Source organism: Leptosomus discolor, chromosome 25 (assembly GCF_034619465.1).
Source record: "Leptosomus discolor isolate bLepDis1 chromosome 25, bLepDis1.hap2, whole genome shotgun sequence".
NCBI lineage: Eukaryota > Metazoa > Chordata > Aves > Leptosomiformes > Leptosomidae > Leptosomus > Leptosomus discolor.
The window spans coordinates 2,417,746-2,440,234 of record NC_141415.1 but is presented as its reverse complement, the minus strand read 5'-3'; the positions used below and the strand labels follow the sequence as shown (position 1 = coordinate 2,440,234).

Genomic DNA, 22,489 nt, shown 5'->3' with positions numbered 1-22,489 from the left:
CTGTGGGAGGCGCCCCACGGAGCCAGACCACTCCATGCTGCACGGTGCTCTCTGGTTCTTCCTGCATGACCCGGGGAAGTGGGATGGTGAGCCCAGCTTTAAGCTGGAAGCCTATGTCAACAAACAGAGGGGGAGGACAGCTGCTAAGAAGGAGCCGTGTAAGAAGGCTGTCAATTTAGTGGCAGTTTAGTTGTCCCATCACGTGGGGTAGAAAGGAGAAGAATTGTTTGAGAAGGGCAAAAGAAGACTTCCGTTTCTTCTGAAAGGTGGGCTGGCCGTGAGAACTTTGAAGGGGCGAGAAATTTCAGAGGAGATGTATTTCTTGGGAGTGAAATGGCAGTGTGGACATGGTCACGTGCCTAGGAATGTGACCAAGAAGCTATCCCCATGCATGTGGCAGGAAGACAATGTTACCCACCACAAGAAAGATTTTGAATGACCTGTGCATGGTGCTTCCCACTGCGGGCACTGCCGCAGCAACAGAAAGGAGAGCGTTGCCCTGGGAAGGCAGGGGTGCATGGGGCACATGGGGAGCCTTCACCGTTCCAAAAGGAGGGGAGGGGGAGCCGACGCATGACTATGCATACTCTATGCAAGCTTGGGTCAGCGCACGGCCATCCTCAAGGACCCCTTCGCAGACCCAGCCCTGAGCCACATGTCTCTTCCTGAGCATCTTGGGAGAGCTTTTGCAGGGGAAAGGATGACCCAGAGGCGTGGGCTGGGATGCAGCTGAACTTTAATGAGTCAAAAGTGGAAAGAGGGTCACTCAGAGTAGAGGCCCCAGCGCAGGGAGCACAAGGGGCAGACAGGAGTCTGCACGCCATGGCTGGGGTGGAGATCCCAGCAGGTGCCCTTCTGCGTGCCCCAAAGAGGGAGCAGTACGAGCAGGTCCTCCCTAGGCTGGTTTTGTGGGTCTCATAGCCCATGGGAGCACAAGAGAAGAACATGGCAGGGAAAGGAGGGAGTGGAAGAGAAGAAAGTCAGGCATGAGCCGTACTTTCCGAGAGGACAGGCCGTCCCTGTACTTTTGCAGGTGGCGCTGGGCTTGCTCAGCCCCTCTGGAAGCAACAAGCTGATGCTCCGTCCCCAGTCCGGTACGTGGGGGATGTGGGGTCTTCCCCGGGGCCATCGTCAGCAGCTTTAGCAGGGGAGGCACCTCCTGCCGCAGTAGCGGCTGCCCAGGCTGGAGAGGCCAAAGCCCCCAGAGTTGATGGGCACTCCCTCAGAGCTGAGGATGCTGCCAACGGCAGCGGAGGTGGAGGAGCCCACGGCGGTGTTCTGCGGGAAGGAGCTGAGGATGGGGCCGGGCAGGGTCACCACCACAGAGGAGGGCTGGATGAAGACATTGGAGTCCTGGCACTGCCTGACACAGGGCTCGTTGCAGCTGTTGGCCAGCGGGGTCGGGCCGCAGGGCTGGCAGGGCAGGCGGGGCAGGCAGGGCTGGCACGGGTTGAAGCAGGACATGTCTTGAGGCTGGAGGTGCACCTGGGAGAGAGGGCAGGGGGAAGCAGAGCAAGGGAGATGGGTGAGGAGCAGCCTGTCAACCTATCACAAGGGAAAGCTTTTCCTTCAGCTCAAAAGAGCTCTACCAACAGCAACCATACTCACAGATGTCCCCACCTAGCCCCTAGCCCCTACTTCAGGAGACATTTCAGCCTTCAGTCTCTCTCCATGCCACACCTTCCCTCTCCCATGGCAAGCAGCCTTAAGACCCAGCAGAGGACAAAGAAGCATGTATGTGCTGAGAAACTGTAGAGGAGGAGAAGGAGGAGAAGGAGAGGAAAGAGCTTCAGGCTCACCTTTTTCCCAAGGAGATGGAGTCAAGAGGAGGGGATGAGAGTGAGCAGAAGCGCCCTCTTATATACTGCTCCTGCACCGCCCCAGGCCCACAGTCACTGCACACGGGCAGTAATTTTCCAACAGACTCACCTCCAAAGCAAAATATCCTACCTAATGGCGCAGGTTGTGTATTGGTTTCCGTCAACACTGTCATTTCACTTCCTCATTTCTGACATGCTCACTAGGCCAAGGAGGCTCCTTTCAAGTCGGAGGATGAGAGGCCCAAGGATATTGTGGGCAGGAACACATCAGTGTTACAGGCACAAGATGTGCTCCCGCTTGCTGGAGATGCCTGTGCAGATGGGGACATGGGTCTCAGGAAATATGCGGGGGATTGTTTTCACACGCCGTGCAGGAAGGTGCGCACGTTTCCCCCCCCAATGCAATCCTCTCCTGAGTGCCCAAAGGCTTCTGCGAACGAGGACGTGCCGCATCCTTCTCCCTCCCTGCCTGCCTCCCTGCTCGCTCCAGCCGTCACTGATCATTACCTCTCTAGGCAGGTGGGCTACGCTACTGCTTTCCAATGCCTTGGCCCATGGAAAGCTTCTCTTTCCTGGGGACGTTTGCTGTTTTTTTTGTCAAATTGCCCTGTCTCGCGGCAGTCTCTGGGGGTGCCAAAGCAGTGCCATCAGCAGGCTTGCAGAGGGAGAACATTGCCCTCCCAAAACCCTGGACGAGGTTGGGCAGTGGGCCCGCGTGAACATGATGAAGTTCAACAAGGCCAATTGTATGGTCCTGCAGCCGGGTCAGGGCAATCTGCGGAATCAATACAGGCTGTGGATGAAGGGATTGAGAGCAGCCCCGCGGAGAAGGACTCGGGGTAGCAGTGGAGGAAAATCTGGAGAGGAGCCAGCGATGTGCGCTCGCAGCCCAGGCGGCCACCCGTATCCTGGGCTGCGTGAAAAGAAGGGTGGCCAGCAGGTCAAGGGAGGTGATTGTCCCCACGTACTCCACTCTGGTGAGACCCACCTGGAGTCCTGTGTCCAGCTCCGGAGTCCTCGGTACAGGAACGATATGTACCTGTTGGAGCGGGTCCAAAGGAGGGGCACGAAAATGGTCAGAGGACTGGAGCAGCGCTCCTATGGAGACAGGCTGAGAGAGCCGGGGTTGTTCAGCGCGGAGAAGAGAAGGTTCCAAGGAGACCTTATTGTGGCCTTCCAGTACTTAAAGGGGAGTGCTCTAAGAGAGATGGGGGCAATGATCTCAGCAGGGCCTGTTGCGATAGGACAGGGAGCAATGGTTTTCAACTCAAAGAGGGTAGATTGAGACTAGAGAGAAAGGAAGGAACTTTTTACGAAGAGGGTGTTCAAACACTGGCACGGGTTTTCCAGAGAGGTGGTAGAAGGCTCATCCCTGAAAACATTCAAGGTGAGGTTGGATGGGGCTCTGAGCAACCCGACCTAGCTCAAGATGTCCCTGCTCATTGCAGGGGAGCTGGACTAGATGACCTTTAAAGGTCCCCTCCAACCCAAAGTATTCTATGAGTCTGTTATTCTGTGGTTGCATGCGCGCCTGATTACTGCTCAAGCCCTGTGAATTCAGGTTCCTCCCCTCTCACTACCAGAGGGGTGTGTTGAGGATTGGGACAGCGCCTCGTTCCTCCCCCTCTCCTCAGAACACCCCGCACTATGGCTGCAGGCTTTAGCCACTGACCAGCAGGAGACAGAGAGGCCTGGCCCCTTTTCCAATACATGCTGACTGTTCTGTGACCACCTCCCCGCCTGACACGTGGGAGTGCTGGAAAGAAGGTGAGGCTGAGGGCACTGGCTGTTGAGGCTGCGTGGACCTGTGCACTGAGGTAGAGGCCAGTGCTTGATTTTCCTGAGGCACGGGTGGGGCTGCCCTGGCCAGAGGGGAATTCAGCCCTGTGTGGCACACGGGCCTGCAGACAGCACGCAGCCCTGGCTTGGCCTCACACCTGAAGTCAGAGTCAAGGCGAATCCAAAAGGTAGAGTGTGACTCATCGTGGGTAGGGAGAGGCTATCCCAGGAAGCTTGCCTACTGAAGGCATTCCCTCGCCCTCCTGCGACGCGTCCCAGCTGCCTGCATGTCTGCAGGGCAGGGAAGTGCATCACCTCCTTGATGTAGTCCGAGCGCTGTTTTGTACCCAGGGCCCTTCTGAGCACATCCCTTCCCTGAGCACCCTCAGGCACGTGGCACTGCAGGGTCCGGACAGCCCTCGCTCCTTGGGTGGTTGCGGGAAGTTTCCTTGCCTCTCTGCTGGTGCTGGGTTGTTGTCGAGGCTGGAGGAGTCCTTTGGGGCATGGGGAAGGAGAAACGCTGAAGCAGTCACGCTGGGAGAAGACGTACTGCCTGGGACGCAGGGATAAGTCCCAGCCGGAGGGGAGATGTTTTCTGCAACCCTTTCTATCCCTCCACGGAGCATTCAGGAGAGCTGCCCGGTCTGCCTTGCAAGGAAGATGAGGCCTGTGTGTCCGTTGCCTTCCACGCACCCAGTCTCTGCTTGTTTTCCTGAGTATCGGGCTGGATCCGTCTTGCTCTTGGACTGTGAGGTGCCTCAGGGTCTGCCAGCTCTCCTCAGTTCTTCTGCGCTTCACAGCTGCCTCCATGTCATCCTATTTACCAGCTGCCTTTATGCGCTGACGTCGACATGCCTGAAGTCCAGAGGCTGTACTTTGCTACTCACTTTGCTCCCTGCTGTCGACTCCTGGCTGCCCTTGATTCCAGTGTTCCTAAGCAGCCCTTCCCTCCTGGGGGCAGCTGCTCATCACCTCTCTATTGCCTGTGAGAGAACCCTAGAATCCTTGAGGTTGGAAGGGACCTCTGGAGATGGTCTAGTGCAAGCGTCCCTGCTCAAAGCACAGTCAGGCTTTGGAGGATGCTGAGCGCCAAGTCTTTTCTTATGTTTACATGGGATTTCCCAGATTTCGCTATGTGCCTCTTACCTCTGGTCCTTTCACTGGGTAGGACTTAGGAGAGAGTTGGGCTCTGTGTTCTTGACTCCCTCCCATCAGCTCTCTGCCACATTGCTGAGAGGCATGCCTCGGGGCCTTCTTTCCTCCAGGCTGTACAAGCCCAGCTCCCACAGTCCCTCCTGCCTCAGTGGCTCCAGTTGCTTCCTGGGCTCCGTGGCCCTTTGCTGGTCTCCCACCACTATGGTCATGCCCGTTTTGTACTGGGGAGCCACGAACTGGGCACGGTTCATGGCAGATGTGGTCTCAGTAGTGCTGAGCCAACAAGAAGGACCACCTTCCACAATCGGATAGCAAACCCCTTCCTTATGTGGCCCAGGACGCTGTCAAATGCCGTTTTCACACAGGCACAGGCCTGCCTCACGGTGTCCACCAGGAGCCACGTCCTCTGCTACAAAGCTCTTTGGGAGCCCATGGGCTCCAGCCTGTAGCGGTGCAGGAGGTTCTTTCTCCCCTGCTGCAGAACTTTGCACAGAGGGCTAAAACTGTACACTAGTGACCCTGGTCTGGTCCCCTGCCTTGCACCAGGAGTGAGTGGACGATAGCTGAACTTTGTGCCACTTACTCCCAACCCTTGGAGACCGTCAGCCGTGACAGATCTCAATCCCCTGCACCGCCCTCTTCCCAAGCCTGTCTTTCATCACTTGGTCTCTAAGGATTGTTGCAGTGTCAAAAGCCTTCGTTAGATGAAATGAACAACATTTGCTGCACTTCCCTCACGCACCGGAGGCAGGCAGGTCATGAAAGAAGGCTGCGAGGTTGGTCAGGCCTGCTTTCTCCTCCATAAATCTATGCTGACCTCTCACAACCACCTTCTCGTCCTTTCATGTTGGGAAAAGCCTTCCGGGACGATGTGCTCCATCAGCTTTGCAGGGATTGAGGTGAGGCCGACGGACCCGTCCTTCCAGAGCTCATCCTTCATGCCCTTCTTGAAGACAGGAGGCCCACTGGCTTTCTTCCAGTCCTCAGGTGCATGCCCTGGCTGCTGTGACGTCAAAAGGGGGTTGAGAGCAGCCTTGTAGAGACACCACGCCAGCCCAGTTTTTTGGAAATTTCCCACGCCTTATCCTCCTGTGCTGCAGGTCTTTTGTGTTCCAGATATTCCCAGGAGTGTCAGGAGAGCAATCCCTTGACAGCAAACCCTGCCACAGCAGGACCAAGGCCTAGAACCCTTGGAGTATGTCCAGCTTTCCTGTATCCCCTGTCCTCAGGGAAGCTGCCCCGTTCAGCGCTGGGGCCGCCTTTGCCCAAGCCTTGCTTTTGGTGCTGACGTACCTGGAAGAAGAGTTTCTTGTTGCCCTCCACGTGCTTTGCCTGTCTCAACGCTAGGTGGGCTTTGGATTTCCTAACCCCAGCCCTACATACTCAGACAGCCTGGCAAATGTTCTCCCCAGAGCAAAGGGCATGGAGAGAAAGAGAGCTGAAACCTGGCTGCTGGGAGGTGCAAATGGGCAGTGAGCGTTGGAGTGAGCTGAGAGAAAGGGAGGAGAGAGAAGCACGTGGCACGTCGTTAAAAAGAGGAACCTTTGGTTGCTCTGCTGAGGCGTGCAGGGCAGGGCAGAGCTGGACCTCTTGCTGTGAAATGAGTTGCAAAGCATCGCACTTCACTGCCCCAAGCCAACATCCCCTGTCTGCTCGGGACCCCTCCAGCACTTGGGGACACATCTTCTGCCTGCACAGACACGATCTTACGTGGGATTATCCTTGGGCGTCTCACCACACACGTGAAAGGAGCCTGCATGGCAGAGCAGACATGTCAGGAATGAGGAAATGAAATGGCAGTGTTGACGGAAACCAAAACACAACCTGCGCCATTAGGTAGGATATTTTGCTTTGGAGGTGAGTCTGTTGGAAAATTGCTGCCCGTGTGCAGTGACTGTGGGCCTGGGGCGGTGCAGGAGCAGTATAAAAGCGGGCCTTTCTCCTCACTCTCTCATCCCCTCCTCTCGCCTCCATCTCCTTGGGAACGAGGTGAGTCTGAAGCCCTTTGTCCTCTTCCTTATCCTTCTTCTCCTCCAGAGTATCCCAGTGCATACCTGGCCCTTTGTCCTCTGCTGGGTCTTCGAGCAAGAGGTCTTGGGCGAGGGAAGGGGGTAGAAATTTTGCTATGGAGAGAAGTTGTTTCTTGGCTCGGTGTCTTCTGAGCTATGGGCTAGGCAGGGATCTCCCTGGGCTTGGTCCGTCATGGCAGGGCTCTTCTGTGCTGAGGAGAAGCAGCCTGTGGGTCTCTGTACAATGCCTCCGGCTCTTGTCTCCAGCTGATGCCTTGTCTCCCTCGTGGTGGGGTGACAGGCTGCTCCTACCCACCCTTCATGCTTTACTTCCCCCTGCCCTCTCTCCCAGGTGCACCTCCAGCCTCAAGACATGTCCTGCTTCAACCCGTGCCAGCCCTGCCTGCCCTCCTGCCTGCCCTGCCAGCCCTGCGGTCCGACCCCGCTGGCCAACAGCTGCAACGAGTGCTGTGTCAGGCAGTGCCAGGACTCCAATGTCTTCATCCAGCCCTCCTCTGTGGTGGTGACCCTGCCCGGCCCCATCCTCAGCTCCTTCCCGCAGAACACCGCCGTGGGCTCCTCCACCTCCGCTGCCGTTGGCAGCATCCTCAGCTCTGAGGGAGTGCCCATCAACTCTGGGGGCTTCGGACTCTCCAGCCTTGGCAGCCGCTACTGCGGCAGGAGATGCCTCCCCTGCTAAAGCTGCTGGCAATGGCCCTGGGGAAGGCCCCCACATGCTCAAGATGGCACCGGACTGGGGACGGAGCATTGGCTTGTTGCTTCCAGAGGAACGGAGCAAGCCCAGCAGCCCTTGCAAAAGGATAGGGCCAGCCTGGGCTCTCAGGAAGCACAGCCCATGCCTGCCTTTCCCCTCTTCCACTCTCTCCTTTCCCTGCCATGTTCCTGTTCTCTTGTGCTCCCATGGGCTGGAAGTCCGACAAAACCAGCCTAGGGAGGACCTGCTGGCCCTGCTCCCTCTGTGGGGCAGGCAGATGGTCTCCTGGTGGGATGTCCGCCGCAGCCATGGGGCGCAGGCTCCTGTCTGCCCCTTTTGATCCTTGCACCGGGGCCTCTACTCAGGGTGTTCCTGTTTCTCTCTTTTGACTCATTAAAGTCCTGCTGCATCCCAGCCCACGCCTCCGTGTCACCCTTTTCCCTTCAGAAGCTCTCCCAAGTTCGCGAGGAAGAGTGACGTTGCTCAGGGGTTGTTCTGGGAGGAGGTTTGGGGGATGTTTGTGGAGTGGTCTTCAAGACAATTTGTTGTGGTTGAGACGGGCAAAGCGACATGACAACAAATCTTTTTGAAAGCCTGCTAGTACAAAAGCCCTTATTGCCTATTCATTTATACTCTCTTTCCCCTTATCTTTCCCAGATGTGTCTCCTTCTAATTGGTTCTGAATTATTATACAGTATTATCATTTGTCATTTCCACAGTTCATTATAACTCAGCTCTTCTGCCAAAAGGACATGTATAGCTTGCCTTGTAGTCGACACTTTCTCAGGACTTGCTTATCTTGCAGCTTCAGCTCTTCTTGCTCCTGCCTGTTCTCTCACAGGTAGACTGGAATCCTCTCAAGGTCAAAGTTGCCCTGTCGAGAGGCCTCAGTCCAGCTGAGATCCCCACAACGACTGTAATAGCATTTGGCTGTGATGGAGTTCACTTTTTCCGTAGTAGCCCTCATAGTTCTGTGCTTTGTATTTACATCTGTAATGGTGCTGAGAACACATAAATGTATGAGCTTTTGCCGAGCGGTGCTTGCAGGCTGTGTTTCTCAGTGACCACAGGGATATTCCATACTCCATGCCAACGTGCTCAGCACTAAAAGCTAAGTGAAAGGTGGAGGAGGTTGGTGCATTTGTTAATGAGGCATTTTTCTTTTGAAGCGACCGCGGTGCCTGCTGTGGCAATACTTAGGAGCAATGGCTGGATGTTGCCTGCTGATGGGAAGCAGGATCTTTATGCTTTGCTTCGCTGCGCAACCTTTGCTTTTCTTTCTGAAACTGCCTTTCTCTTGACACACAGTTTTTGATCTTATTTTGTTTCCCCTTTTCTTTCTGAAGCGGGGGAGCGATAGAGCCCCTTGGCGGACACGTGGCAGCTAGACAAGCAGTTTTTTTGGCGCTCAACTTGGGGCTGGAGGCAATGCCAGTGTTGCATTGAGCATGCTACAGTTGCAGTAGTTATTAATTAGCAGGCTTTTGTGCAGGTCGGGGAGTTTGCCTGCTGCAGTGCTTATGCCTTTCTTTGGCTGAGCTTGGGAACACATTAACAGAACAAAAGGCGATGCGCTTTTCCCTCTCACTGAGGCCCTCACTGTGCTGGGGGAGCTGTCTTGTGGAGAGGATATGGGAATACACCTCCCTTTTTCCAGCTGGGTCTGGTGAGGGTAGCTTTGTTGTACAGGCTCCCAAGGTCCTTGTTCACTCTTACGGGGGGTGTTTAAAACTCCTGATTAAGACTGTCGGCTTAGTGCGGGCTTTGTGGAACCTGGTGTCATGCTTGTGTAAGTAGAGACAAAATTTTGGGTGCGGCCACAGTGAAACAAGGCCGGAGATGGCTAGACCCTGGGTGGCAGCTTCTAGCACTGTATTGGCTCTTGCTCTGTGCCTGTCGAGCCATGATTCAGTTCTGTCAGAGGCCTGTGTCTAAGACCGGGACCCAAGCCCCATCTGAGAATGTCACGATTAAGCTTGGGATCCAAACTACATCTAAGAACACGGTAGCTCAGGCGCAGACCCAAGCCACATCTGAGAACACCATTGTTGATGTAGGGACCCAAACACGACCTGCCATAAATGGTCCAGTAGGGAAAAAGAAACAGTGGTCAAGGAGGCGAATGGATCCATATGATCAACTAGTAAGGGAGTGAGGAGGAGGGAGAGTGTGATCGGTAAGCCGGTCCTTCAGCAAAGAAATGGGTGGAAGAAGGGATAGAAATTGCTCAAGAGACAGAAAGTACCCGGTTCCTGACCTCGAAAGGACTGGGGGAGATGTCGAATGCATACAGGCAGCCGCCAGGTGAGTGAAGGATTGCCTGTCAACTCTGATGCTGGGAGAGTGGGGCCAGCAAGCAGGAACTGGAAGGTAAGGAAGCGCAACAAGAGGTCTTCCTTGCTAGGGACCAGGGAGTTGACCGTGGAGTTGAAAAGAGTCAATGAACTGCAGTCTGTGGAGGCGTCTCCTGTCAAGTGTGAGGGCAAGATATCCATTCAAGGGAGAACCTGTGATTTAGCATGGAAGGTGGACTAGTGCTTCGGAAGGCTTCCAGTACCCGAGAGAATTAGGGGTGCTGGAAGTCATCTATGTCATCTTCATGACAACGAGGTCTCCTGAGGTCTGGAGAAGGACCTGTGCCTATGTGCCACGTGAAGAAATTTGTCCAAACTGCACGAGTGTTATAGTCTGCTGGCTTGTCAGCAGCATATTGCTCAGCTTTGGATACAGCAACTGTGGAGAGAGCGTCTTCCTATCTCTGAAATTTTGAAGAAAATCCCTCTGCCTCGTTGTCAAGACAGGCCAGCACCTCATCTGTGGGAGGCGCCCCACGGAGCCAGACCACTCCATGCTGCACGGTGCTCTCTGGTTCTTCCTGCATGACCCGGGGAAGTGGGATGGTGAGCCCAGCTTTAAGCTGGAAGCCTATGTCAACAAACAGAGGGGGAGGACAGCTGCTAAGAAGGAGCCGTGTAAGAAGGCTGTCAATTTAGTGGCAGTTTAGTTGTCCCATCACGTGGGGTAGAAAGGAGAAGAATTGTTTGAGAAGGGCAAAAGAAGACTTCCGTTTCTTCTGAAAGGTGGGCTGGCCGTGAGAACTTTGAAGGGGCGAGAAATTTCAGAGGAGATGTATTTCTTGGGAGTGAAATGGCAGTGTGGACATGGTCACGTGCCTAGGAATGCGACCACGAAGCTATCCCCATGCATGTGGCAGGAAGACAATGTTACCCACCACAAGAAAGATTTTGAATGACCTGTGCATGGTGCTTCCCACTGCGGGCACTGCCGCAGCAACAGAAAGGAGAGCGTTGCCCTGGGAAGGCAGGGGTGCATGGGGCACATGGGGAGCCTTCACCGTTCCAAAAGGAGGGGAGGGGGAGCTGACGCATGACTATGCATACTCTATGCAAGCTTGGGTCAGCGCACGGCCATCCTCAAGGACCCCTTCGCAGACCCAGCCCTGAGCCACATGTCTCTTCCTGAGCATCTTGGGAGAGCTTTTGCAGGGGAAAGGATGACCCAGAGGCGTGGGCTGGGATGCAGCTGAACTTTAATGAGTCAAAAGTGGAAAGAGGGTCACTCAGAGTAGAGGCCCCAGCGCAGGGAGCACAAGGGGCAGACAGGAGTCTGCACGCCATGGCTGGGGTGGAGATCCCAGCAGGTGCCCTTCTGCGTGCCCCAAAGAGGGAGCAGTACGAGCAGGTCCTCCCTAGGCTGGTTTTGTGGGTCTCATAGCCCATGGGAGCACAAGAGAAGAACATGGCAGGGAAAGGAGGGAGTGGAAGAGAAGAAAGTCAGGCATGAGCCGTACTTTCCGAGAGGACAGGCCGTCCCTGTACTTTTGCAGGTGGCGCTGGGCTTGCTCAGCCCCTCTGGAAGCAACAAGCTGATGCTCCGTCCCCAGTCCGGTACGTGGGGGATGTGGGGTCTTCCCCGGGGCCATCGTCAGCAGCTTTAGCAGGGGAGGCACCTCCTGCCGCAGTAGCGGCTGCCCAGGCTGGAGAGGCCAAAGCCCCCAGAGTTGATGGGCACTCCCTCAGAGCTGAGGATGCTGCCAACGGCAGCGGAGGTGGAGGAGCCCACGGCGGTGTTCTGCGGGAAGGAGCTGAGGATGGGGCCGGGCAGGGTCACCACCACAGAGGAGGGCTGGATGAAGACATTGGAGTCCTGGCACTGCCTGACACAGGGCTCGTTGCAGCTGTTGGCCAGCGGGGTCGGGCCGCAGGGCTGGCAGGGCAGGCGGGGCAGGCAGGGCTGGCACGGGTTGAAGCAGGACATGTCTTGAGGCTGGAGGTGCACCTGGGAGAGAGGGCAGGGGGAAGCAGAGCAAGGGAGATGGGTGAGGAGCAGCCTGTCAACCTATCACAAGGGAAAGCTTTTCCTTCAGCTCAAAAGAGCTCTACCAACAGCAACCATACTCACAGATGTCCCCACCTAGCCCCTAGCCCCTACTTCAGGAGACATTTCAGCCTTCAGTCTCTCTCCATGCCACACCTTCCCTCTCCCATGGCAAGCAGCCTTAAGACCCAGCAGAGGACAAAGAAGCATGTATGTGCTGAGAAACTGTAGAGGAGGAGAAGGAGGAGAAGGAGAGGAAAGAGCTTCAGGCTCACCTTTTTCCCAAGGAGATGGAGTCAAGAGGAGGGGATGAGAGTGAGCAGAAGCGCCCTCTTATATACTGCTCCTGCACCGCCCCAGGCCCACAGTCACTGCACACGGGCAGTAATTTTCCAACAGACTCACCTCCAAAGCAAAATATCCTGCCTAATGGCGCAGGTTGTGTATTGGTTTCCGTCAACACTGTCATTTCACTTCCTCATTTCTGACATGCTCACTAGGCCAAGGAGGCTCCTTTCAAGTCGGAGGATGAGAGGCCCAAGGATATTGTGGGCAGGAACACATCAGTGTTACAGGCACAAGATGTGCTCCCGCTTGCTGGAGATGCCTGTGCAGATGGGGACATGGGTCTCAGGAAATATGCGGGGGATTGTTTTCACACGCCGTGCAGGAAGGTGCGCACGTTTCCCCCCCCAATGCAATCCTCTCCTGAGTGCCCAAAGGCTTCTGCGAACGAGGACGTGCCGCATCCTTCTCCCTCCCTGCCTGCCTCCCTGCTCGCTCCAGCCGTCACTGATCATTACCTCTCTAGGCAGGTGGGCTACGCTACTGCTTTCCAATGCCTTGGCCCATGGAAAGCTTCTCTTTCCTGGGGACGTTTGCTGTTTTTTTTGTCAAATTGCCCTGTCTCGCGGCAGTCTCTGGGGGTGCCAAAGCAGTGCCATCAGCAGGCTTGCAGAGGGAGAACATTGCCCTCCCAAAACCCTGGACGAGGTTGGGCAGTGGGCCCGCGTGAACATGATGAAGTTCAACAAGGCCAATTGTATGGTCCTGCAGCCGGGTCAGGGCAATCTGCGGAATCAATACAGGCTGTGGATGAAGGGATTGAGAGCAGCCCCGCGGAGAAGGACTCGGGGTAGCAGTGGAGGAAAATCTGGAGAGGAGCCAGCGATGTGCGCTCGCAGCCCAGGCGGCCACCCGTATCCTGGGCTGCGTGAAAAGAAGGGTGGCCAGCAGGTCAAGGGAGGTGATTGTCCCCACGTACTCCACTCTGGTGAGACCCACCTGGAGTCCTGTGTCCAGCTCCGGAGTCCTCGGTACAGGAACGATATGTACCTGTTGGAGCGGGTCCAAAGGAGGGGCACGAAAATGGTCAGAGGACTGGAGCAGCGCTCCTATGGAGACAGGTTGAGAGAGCCGGGGTTGTTCAGCGCGGAGAAGAGAAGGTTCCAAGGAGACCTTATTGTGGCCTTCCAGTACTTAAAGGGGAGTGCTCTAAGAGAGATGGGGGCAATGATCTCAGCAGGGCCTGTTGCGATAGGACAGGGAGCAATGGTTTTCAACTCAAAGAGGGTAGATTGAGACTAGAGAGAAAGGAAGGAACTTTTTACGAAGAGGGTGTTCAAACACTGGCACGGGTTTTCCAGAGAGGTGGTAGAAGGCTCATCCCTGAAAACATTCAAGGTGAGGTTGGATGGGGCTCTGAGCAACCCGACCTAGCTCAAGATGTCCCTGCTCATTGCAGGGGAGCTGGACTAGATGACCTTTAAAGGTCCCCTCCAACCCAAAGTATTCTATGAGTCTGTTATTCTGTGGTTGCATGCGCGCCTGATTACTGCTCAAGCCCTGTGAATTCAGGTTCCTCCCCTCTCACTACCAGAGGGGTGTGTTGAGGATTGGGACAGCGCCTCGTTCCTCCCCCTCTCCTCAGAACACCCCGCACTATGGCTGCAGGCTTTAGCCACTGACCAGCAGGAGACAGAGAGGCCTGGCCCCTTTTCCAATACATGCTGACTGTTCTGTGACCACCTCCCCGCCTGACACGTGGGAGTGCTGGAAAGAAGGTGAGGCTGAGGGCACTGGCTGTTGAGGCTGCGTGGACCTGTGCACTGAGGTAGAGGCCAGTGCTTGATTTTCCTGAGGCACGGGTGGGGCTGCCCTGGCCAGAGGGGAATTCAGCCCTGTGTGGCACACGGGCCTGCAGACAGCACGCAGCCCTGGCTTGGCCTCACACCTGAAGTCAGAGTCAAGGCGAATCCAAAAGGTAGAGTGTGACTCATCGTGGGTAGGGAGAGGCTATCCCAGGAAGCTTGCCTACTGAAGGCATTCCCTCGCCCTCCTGCGACGCGTCCCAGCTGCCTGCATGTCTGCAGGGCAGGGAAGTGCATCACCTCCTTGATGTAGTCCGAGCGCTGTTTTGTACCCAGGGCCCTTCTGAGCACATCCCTTCCCTGAGCACCCTCAGGCACGTGGCACTGCAGGGTCCGGACAGCCCTCGCTCCTTGGGTGGTTGCGGGAAGTTTCCTTGCCTCTCTGCTGGTGCTGGGTTGTTGTCGAGGCTGGAGGAGTCCTTTGGGGCATGGGGAAGGAGAAACGCTGAAGCAGTCACGCTGGGAGAAGACGTACTGCCTGGGACGCAGGGATAAGTCCCAGCCGGAGGGGAGATGTTTTCTGCAACCCTTTCTATCCCTCCACGGAGCATTCAGGAGAGCTGCCCGGTCTGCCTTGCAAGGAAGATGAGGCCTGTGTGTCCGTTGCCTTCCACGCACCCAGTCTCTGCTTGTTTTCCTGAGTATCGGGCTGGATCCGTCTTGCTCTTGGACTGTGAGGTGCCTCAGGGTCTGCCAGCTCTCCTCAGTTCTTCTGCGCTTCACAGCTGCCTCCATGTCATCCTATTTACCAGCTGCCTTTATGCGCTGACGTCGACATGCCTGAAGTCCAGAGGCTGTACTTTGCTACTCACTTTGCTCCCTGCTGTCGACTCCTGGCTGCCCTTGATTCCAGTGTTCCTAAGCAGCCCTTCCCTCCTGGGGGCAGCTGCTCATCACCTCTCTATTGCCTGTGAGAGAACCCTAGAATCCTTGAGGTTGGAAGGGACCTCTGGAGATGGTCTAGTGCAAGCGTCCCTGCTCAAAGCACAGTCAGGCTTTGGAGGATGCTGAGCGCCAAGTCTTTTCTTATGTTTACATGGGATTTCCCAGATTTCGCTATGTGCCTCTTACCTCTGGTCCTTTCACTGGGTAGGACTTAGGAGAGAGTTGGGCTCTGTGTTCTTGACTCCCTCCCATCAGCTCTCTGCCACATTGCTGAGAGGCATGCCTCGGGGCCTTCTTTCCTCCAGGCTGTACAAGCCCAGCTCCCACAGTCCCTCCTGCCTCAGTGGCTCCAGTTGCTTCCTGGGCTCCGTGGCCCTTTGCTGGTCTCCCACCACTATGGTCATGCCCGTTTTGTACTGGGGAGCCACGAACTGGGCACGGTTCATGGCAGATGTGGTCTCAGTAGTGCTGAGCCAACAAGAAGGACCACCTTCCACAATCGGATAGCAAACCCCTTCCTTATGTGGCCCAGGACGCTGTCAAATGCCGTTTTCACACAGGCACAGGCCTGCCTCACGGTGTCCACCAGGAGCCACGTCCTCTGCTACAAAGCTCTTTGGGAGCCCATGGGCTCCAGCCTGTAGCGGTGCAGGAGGTTCTTTCTCCCCTGCTGCAGAACTTTGCACAGAGGGCTAAAACTGTACACTAGTGACCCTGGTCTGGTCCCCTGCCTTGCACCAGGAGTGAGTGGACGATAGCTGAACTTTGTGCCACTTACTCCCAACCCTTGGAGACCGTCAGCCGTGACAGATCTCAATCCCCTGCACCGCCCTCTTCCCAAGCCTGTCTTTCATCACTTGGTCTCTAAGGATTGTTGCAGTGTCAAAAGCCTTCGTTAGATGAAATGAACAACATTTGCTGCACTTCCCTCACGCACCGGAGGCAGGCAGGTCATGAAAGAAGGCTGCGAGGTTGGTCAGGCCTGCTTTCTCCTCCATAAATCTATGCTGACCTCTCACAACCACCTTCTCGTCCTTTCATGTTGGGAAAAGCCTTCCGGGACGATGTGCTCCATCAGCTTTGCAGGGATTGAGGTGAGGCCGACGGACCCGTCCTTCCAGAGCTCATCCTTCATGCCCTTCTTGAAGACAGGAGGCCCACTGGCTTTCTTCCAGTCCTCAGGTGCATGCCCTGGCTGCTGTGACGTCAAAAGGGGGTTGAGAGCAGCCTTGTAGAGACACCACGCCAGCCCAGTTTTTTGGAAATTTCCCACGCCTTATCCTCCTGTGCTGCAGGTCTTTTGTGTTCCAGATATTCCCAGGAGTGTCAGGAGAGCAATCCCTTGACAGCAAACCCTGCCACAGCAGGACCAAGGCCTAGAACCCTTGGAGTATGTCCAGCTTTCCTGTATCCCCTGTCCTCAGGGAAGCTGCCCCGTTCAGCGCTGGGGCCGCCTTTGCCCAAGCCTTGCTTTTGGTGCTGACGTACCTGGAAGAAGAGTTTCTTGTTGCCCTCCACGTGCTTTGCCTGTCTCAACGCTAGGTGGGCTTTGGATTTCCTAACCCCAGCCCTACATACTCAGACAGCCTGGCAAATGTTCTCCCCAGAGCAAAGGGCATGGAGAGAAAGAGAGCTGAAACCTGGCTGCTGGGAGGTGCAAATGGGCAGTGAGCGTTGGAGTGAGCTGAGAGAAAGGGAGGAGAGAGAAGCACGTGGCACGTCGTTAAAAAGAGGAACCTTTGGTTGCTCTGCTGAGGCGTGCAGGGCAGGGCAGAGCTGGACCTCTTGCTGTGAAATGAGTTGCAAAGCATCGCACTTCACTGCCCCAAGCCAACATCCCCTGTCTGCTCGGGACCCCTCCAGCACTTGGGGACACATCTTCTGCCTGCACAGACACGATCTTACGTGGGATTATCCTTGGGCGTCTCACCACACACGTGAAAGGAGCCTGCATGGCAGAGCAGACATGTCAGGAATGAGGAAATGAAATGGCAGTGTTGACGGAAACCAAAACACAACCTGCGCCATTAGGTAGGATATTTTGCTTTGGAGGTGAGTCTGTTGGAAAATTGCTGCCCGTGTGCAGTGACTGTGGGCCTGGGGCGGTGCAGGAGCAGTATAAAAGCGGGCCTTTCTCCTCACTCTCTCATCCCCTCCTCTCGCCTCCATCTCCTTGGGAACGAGGTGAGTCTGAAGCCCTTTGTCCTCTTCCTTATCCTTCTTCTCCTCCAGAGTATCCCAGTGCATACCTGGCCCTTTGTCCTCTGCTGGGTCTTCGAGCAAGAGGTCTTGGGCGAGGGAAGGGGGTAGAAATTTTGCTATGGAGAGAAGTTGTTTCTTGGCTCGGTGTCTTCTGAGCTATGGGCTAGGCAGGGATCTCCCTGGGCTTGGTCCGTCATGGCAGGGCTCTTCTGTGCTGAGGAGAAGCAGCCTGTGGGTCTCTGTACAATGCCTCCGGCTCTTGTCTCCAGCTGATGCCTTGTCTCCCTCGTGGTGGGGTGACAGGCTGCTCCTACCCACCCTTCATGCTTTACTTCCCCCTGCCCTCTCTCCCAGGTGCACCTCCAGCCTCAAGACATGTCCTGCTTCAACCCGTGCCAGCCCTGCCTGCCCTCCTGCCTGCCCTGCCAGCCCTGCGGTCCGACCCCGCTGGCCAACAGCTGCAACGAGTGCTGTGTCAGGCAGTGCCAGGACTCCAATGTCTTCATCCAGCCCTCCTCTGTGGTGGTGACCCTGCCCGGCCCCATCCTCAGCTCCTTCCCGCAGAACACCGCCGTGGGCTCCTCCACCTCCGCTGCCGTTGGCAGCATCCTCAGCTCTGAGGGAGTGCCCATCAACTCTGGGGGCTTCGGACTCTCCAGCCTTGGCAGCCGCTACTGCGGCAGGAGATGCCTCCCCTGCTAAAGCTGCTGGCAATGGCCCTGGGGAAGGCCCCCACATGCTCAAGATGGCACCGGACTGGGGACGGAGCATTGGCTTGTTGCTTCCAGAGGAACGGAGCAAGCCCAGCAGCCCTTGCAAAAGGATAGGGCCAGCCTGGGCTCTCAGGAAGCACAGCCCATGCCTGCCTTTCCCCTCTTCCACTCTCTCCTTTCCCTGCCATGTTCCTGTTCTCTTGTGCTCCCATGGGCTGGAAGTCCGACAAAACCAGCCTAGGGAGGACCTGCTGGCCCTGCTCCCTCTGTGGGGCAGGCAGATGGTCTCCTGGTGGGATGTCCGCCGCAGCCATGGGGCGCAGGCTCCTGTCTGCCCCTTTTGATCCTTGCACCGGGGCCTCTACTCAGGGTGTTCCTGTTTCTCTCTTTTGACTCATTAAAGTCCTGCTGCATCCCAGCCCACGCCTCCGTGTCACCCTTTTCCCTTCAGAAGCTCTCCCAAGTTCGCGAGGAAGAGTGACGTTGCTCAGGGGTTGTTCTGGGAGGAGGTTTGGGGGATGTTTGTGGAGTGGTCTTCAAGACAATTTGTTGTGGTTGAGACGGGCAAAGCGACATGACAACAAATCTTTTTGAAAGCCTGCTAGTACAAAAGCCCTTATTGCCTATTCATTTATACTCTCTTTCCCCTTATCTTTCCCAGATGTGTCTCCTTCTAATTGGTTCTGAATTATTATACAGTATTATCATTTGTCATTTCCACAGTTCATTATAACTCAGCTCTTCTGCCAAAAGGACATGTATAGCTTGCCTTGTAGTCGACACTTTCTCAGGACTTGCTTATCTTGCAGCTTCAGCTCTTCTTGCTCCTGCCTGTTCTCTCACAGGTAGACTGGAATCCTCTCAAGGTCAAAGTTGCCCTGTCGAGAGGCCTCAGTCCAGCTGAGATCCCCACAACGACTGTAATAGCATTTGGCTGTGATGGAGTTCACTTTTTCCGTAGTAGCCCTCATAGTTCTGTGCTTTGTATTTACATCTGTAATGGTGCTGAGAACACATAAATGTATGAGCTTTTGCCGAGCGGTGCTTGCAGGCTGTGTTTCTCAGTGACCACAGGGATATTCCATACTCCATGCCAACGTGCTCAGCACTAAAAGCTAAGTGAAAGGTGGAGGAGGTTGGTGCATTTGTTAATGAGGCATTTTTCTTTTGAAGCGACCGCGGTGCCTGCTGTGGCAATACTTAGGAGCAATGGCTGGATGTTGCCTGCTGATGGGAAGCAGGATCTTTATGCTTTGCTTCGCTGCGCAACCTTTGCTTTTCTTTCTGAAACTGCCTTTCTCTTGACACACAGTTTTTGATCTTATTTTGTTTCCCCTTTTCTTTCTGAAGCGGGGGAGCGATAGAGCCCCTTGGCGGACACGTGGCAGCTAGACAAGCAGTTTTTTTGGCGCTCAACTTGGGGCTGGAGGCAATGCCAGTGTTGCATTGAGCATGCTACAGTTGCAGTAGTTATTAATTAGCAGGCTTTTGTGCAGGTCGGGGAGTTTGCCTGCTGCAGTGCTTATGCCTTTCTTTGGCTGAGCTTGGGAACACATTAACAGAACAAAAGGCGATGCGCTTTTCCCTCTCACTGAGGCCCTCACTGTGCTGGGGGAGCTGTCTTGTGGAGAGGATATGGGAATACACCTCCCTTTTTCCAGCTGGGTCTGGTGAGGGTAGCTTTGTTGTACAGGCTCCCAAGGTCCTTGTTCACTCTTACGGGGGGTGTTTAAAACTCCTGATTAAGACTGTCGGCTTAGTGCGGGCTTTGTGGAACCTGGTGTCATGCTTGTGTAAGTAGAGACAAAATTTTGGGTGCGGCCACAGTGAAACAAGGCCGGAGATGGCTAGACCCTGGGTGGCAGCTTCTAGCACTGTATTGGCTCTTGCTCTGTGCCTGTCGAGCCATGATTCAGTTCTGTCAGAGGCCTGTGTCTAAGACCGGGACCCAAGCCCCATCTGAGAATGTCACGATTAAGCTTGGGATCCAAACTACATCTAAGAACACGGTAGCTCAGGCGCAGACCCAAGCCACATCTGAGAACACCATTGTTGATGTAGGGACCCAAACACGACCTGCCATAAATGGTCCAGTAGGGAAAAAGAAACAGTGGTCAAGGAGGCGAATGGATCCATATGATCAACTAGTAAGGGAGTGAGGAGGAGGGAGAGTGTGATCGGTAAGCCGGTCCTTCAGCAAAGAAATGGGTGGAAGAAGGGATAGAAATTGCTCAAGAGACAGAAAGTACCCGGTTCCTGACCTCGAAAGGACTGGGGGAGATGTCGAATGCATACAGGCAGCCGCCAGGTGAGTGAAGGATTGCCTGTCAACTCTGATGCTGGGAGAGTGGGGCCAGCAAGCAGGAACTGGAAGGTAAGGAAGCGCAACAAGAGGTCTTCCTTGCTAGGGACCAGGGAGTTGACCGTGGAGTTGAAAAGAGTCAATGAACTGCAGTCTGTGGAGGCGTCTCCTGTCAAGTGTGAGGGCAAGATATCCATTCAAGGGAGAACCTGTGATTTAGCATGGAAGGTGGACTAGTGCTTCGGAAGGCTTCCAGTACCCGAGAGAATTAGGGGTGCTGGAAGTCATCTATGTCATCTTCATGACAACGAGGTCTCCTGAGGTCTGGAGAAGGACCTGTGCCTATGTGCCACGTGAAGAAATTTGTCCAAACTGCACGAGTGTTATAGTCTGCTGGCTTGTCAGCAGCATATTGCTCAGCTTTGGATACAGCAACTGTGGAGAGAGCGTCTTCCTATCTCTGAAATTTTGAAGAAAATCCCTCTGCCTCGTTGTCAAGACAGGCCAGCACCTCATCTGTGGGAGGCGCCCCACGGAGCCAGACCACTCCATGCTGCACGGTGCTCTCTGGTTCTTCCTGCATGACCCGGGGAAGTGGGATGGTGAGCCCAGCTTTAAGCTGGAAGCCTATGTCAACAAACAGAGGGGGAGGACAGCTGCTAAGAAGGAGCCGTGTAAGAAGGCTGTCAATTTAGTGGCAGTTTAGTTGTCCCATCACGTGGGGTAGAAAGGAGAAGAATTGTTTGAGAAGGGCAAAAGAAGACTTCCGTTTCTTCTGAAAGGTGGGCTGGCCGTGAGAACTTTGAAGGGGCGAGAAATTTCAGAGGAGATGTATTTCTTGGGAGTGAAATGGCAGTGTGGACATGGTCACGTGCCTAGGAATGCGACCACGAAGCTATCCCCATGCATGTGGCAGGAAGACAATGTTACCCACCACAAGAAAGATTTTGAATGACCTGTGCATGGTGCTTCCCACTGCGGGCACTGCCGCAGCAACAGAAAGGAGAGCGTTGCCCTGGGAAGGCAGGGGTGCATGGGGCACATGGGGAGCCTTCACCGTTCCAAAAGGAGGGGAGGGGGAGCTGACGCATGACTATGCATACTCTATGCAAGCTTGGGTCAGCGCACGGCCATCCTCAAGGACCCCTTCGCAGACCCAGCCCTGAGCCACATGTCTCTTCCTGAGCATCTTGGGAGAGCTTTTGCAGGGGAAAGGATGACCCAGAGGCGTGGGCTGGGATGCAGCTGAACTTTAATGAGTCAAAAGTGGAAAGAGGGTCACTCAGAGTAGAGGCCCCAGCGCAGGGAGCACAAGGGGCAGACAGGAGTCTGCACGCCATGGCTGGGGTGGAGATCCCAGCAGGTGCCCTTCTGCGTGCCCCAAAGAGGGAGCAGTACGAGCAGGTCCTCCCTAGGCTGGTTTTGTGGGTCTCATAGCCCATGGGAGCACAAGAGAAGAACATGGCAGGGAAAGGAGGGAGTGGAAGAGAAGAAAGTCAGGCATGAGCCGTACTTTCCGAGAGGACAGGCCGTCCCTGTACTTTTGCAGGTGGCGCTGGGCTTGCTCAGCCCCTCTGGAAGCAACAAGCTGATGCTCCGTCCCCAGTCCGGTACGTGGGGGATGTGGGGTCTTCCCCGGGGCCATCGTCAGCAGCTTTAGCAGGGGAGGCACCTCCTGCCGCAGTAGCGGCTGCCCAGGCTGGAGAGGCCAAAGCCCCCAGAGTTGATGGGCACTCCCTCAGAGCTGAGGATGCTGCCAACGGCAGCGGAGGTGGAGGAGCCCACGGCGGTGTTCTGCGGGAAGGAGCTGAGGATGGGGCCGGGCAGGGTCACCACCACAGAGGAGGGCTGGATGAAGACATTGGAGTCCTGGCACTGCCTGACACAGGGCTCGTTGCAGCTGTTGGCCAGCGGGGTCGGGCCGCAGGGCTGGCAGGGCAGGCGGGGCAGGCAGGGCTGGCACGGGTTGAAGCAGGACATGTCTTGAGGCTGGAGGTGCACCTGGGAGAGAGGGCAGGGGGAAGCAGAGCAAGGGAGATGGGTGAGGAGCAGCCTGTCAACCTATCACAAGGGAAAGCTTTTCCTTCAGCTCAAAAGAGCTCTACCAACAGCAACCATACTCACAGATGTCCCCACCTAGCCCCTAGCCCCTACTTCAGGAGACATTTCAGCCTTCAGTCTCTCTCCATGCCACACCTTCCCTCTCCCATGGCAAGCAGCCTTAAGACCCAGCAGAGGACAAAGAAGCATGTATGTGCTGAGAAACTGTAGAGGAGGAGAAGGAGGAGAAGGAGAGGAAAGAGCTTCAGGCTCACCTTTTTCCCAAGGAGATGGAGTCAAGAGGAGGGGATGAGAGTGAGCAGAAGCGCCCTCTTATATACTGCTCCTGCACCGCCCCAGGCCCACAGTCACTGCACACGG

General features: G+C 55.5%; 5 protein-coding genes across 5 annotated transcripts; 2 read left to right on the top strand and 3 right to left on the bottom strand.

Annotated features, from left to right (window-relative positions):
• Positions 1-1,140: 1,140 nt before the first annotated feature.
• On the bottom strand, positions 1,141-1,464 carry LOC147413661 (feather keratin 1-like). The gene has a single exon (XM_086477891.1). It carries the CDS (start codon positions 1,462-1,464, stop codon positions 1,141-1,143), a length of 324 nt encoding a protein of 107 aa, XP_086334017.1.
• Positions 1,465-7,136: 5,672 nt separating this feature from the next.
• Positions 7,137-7,463, top strand: LOC147413660 (feather keratin 3-like). Its single transcript, XM_086477911.1, has one exon. The coding sequence runs from the start codon at positions 7,137-7,139 to the stop codon at positions 7,461-7,463; it is 327 nt and encodes a 108-aa protein (XP_086334037.1).
• Positions 7,464-11,432: 3,969 nt separating this feature from the next.
• On the bottom strand, positions 11,433-11,756 carry LOC147413659 (feather keratin 1-like). Its single transcript, XM_086477800.1, has one exon. It carries the CDS (start codon positions 11,754-11,756, stop codon positions 11,433-11,435), a length of 324 nt encoding a protein of 107 aa, XP_086333926.1.
• A 5,270-nt stretch (positions 11,757-17,026) lies between these two features.
• On the top strand, positions 17,027-17,755 carry LOC147413658 (feather keratin 3-like). Its single transcript, XM_086477904.1, has 2 exons — positions 17,027-17,035; positions 17,408-17,755. The coding sequence occupies exon 2, from the start codon at positions 17,429-17,431 to the stop codon at positions 17,753-17,755; it is 327 nt and encodes a 108-aa protein (XP_086334030.1). The 5' UTR covers positions 17,027-17,035; positions 17,408-17,428.
• A 3,969-nt stretch (positions 17,756-21,724) lies between these two features.
• On the bottom strand, positions 21,725-22,048 carry LOC147413657 (feather keratin 1-like). Its single transcript, XM_086477798.1, has one exon. It carries the CDS (start codon positions 22,046-22,048, stop codon positions 21,725-21,727), a length of 324 nt encoding a protein of 107 aa, XP_086333924.1.
• Positions 22,049-22,489: the final 441 nt, after the last annotated feature.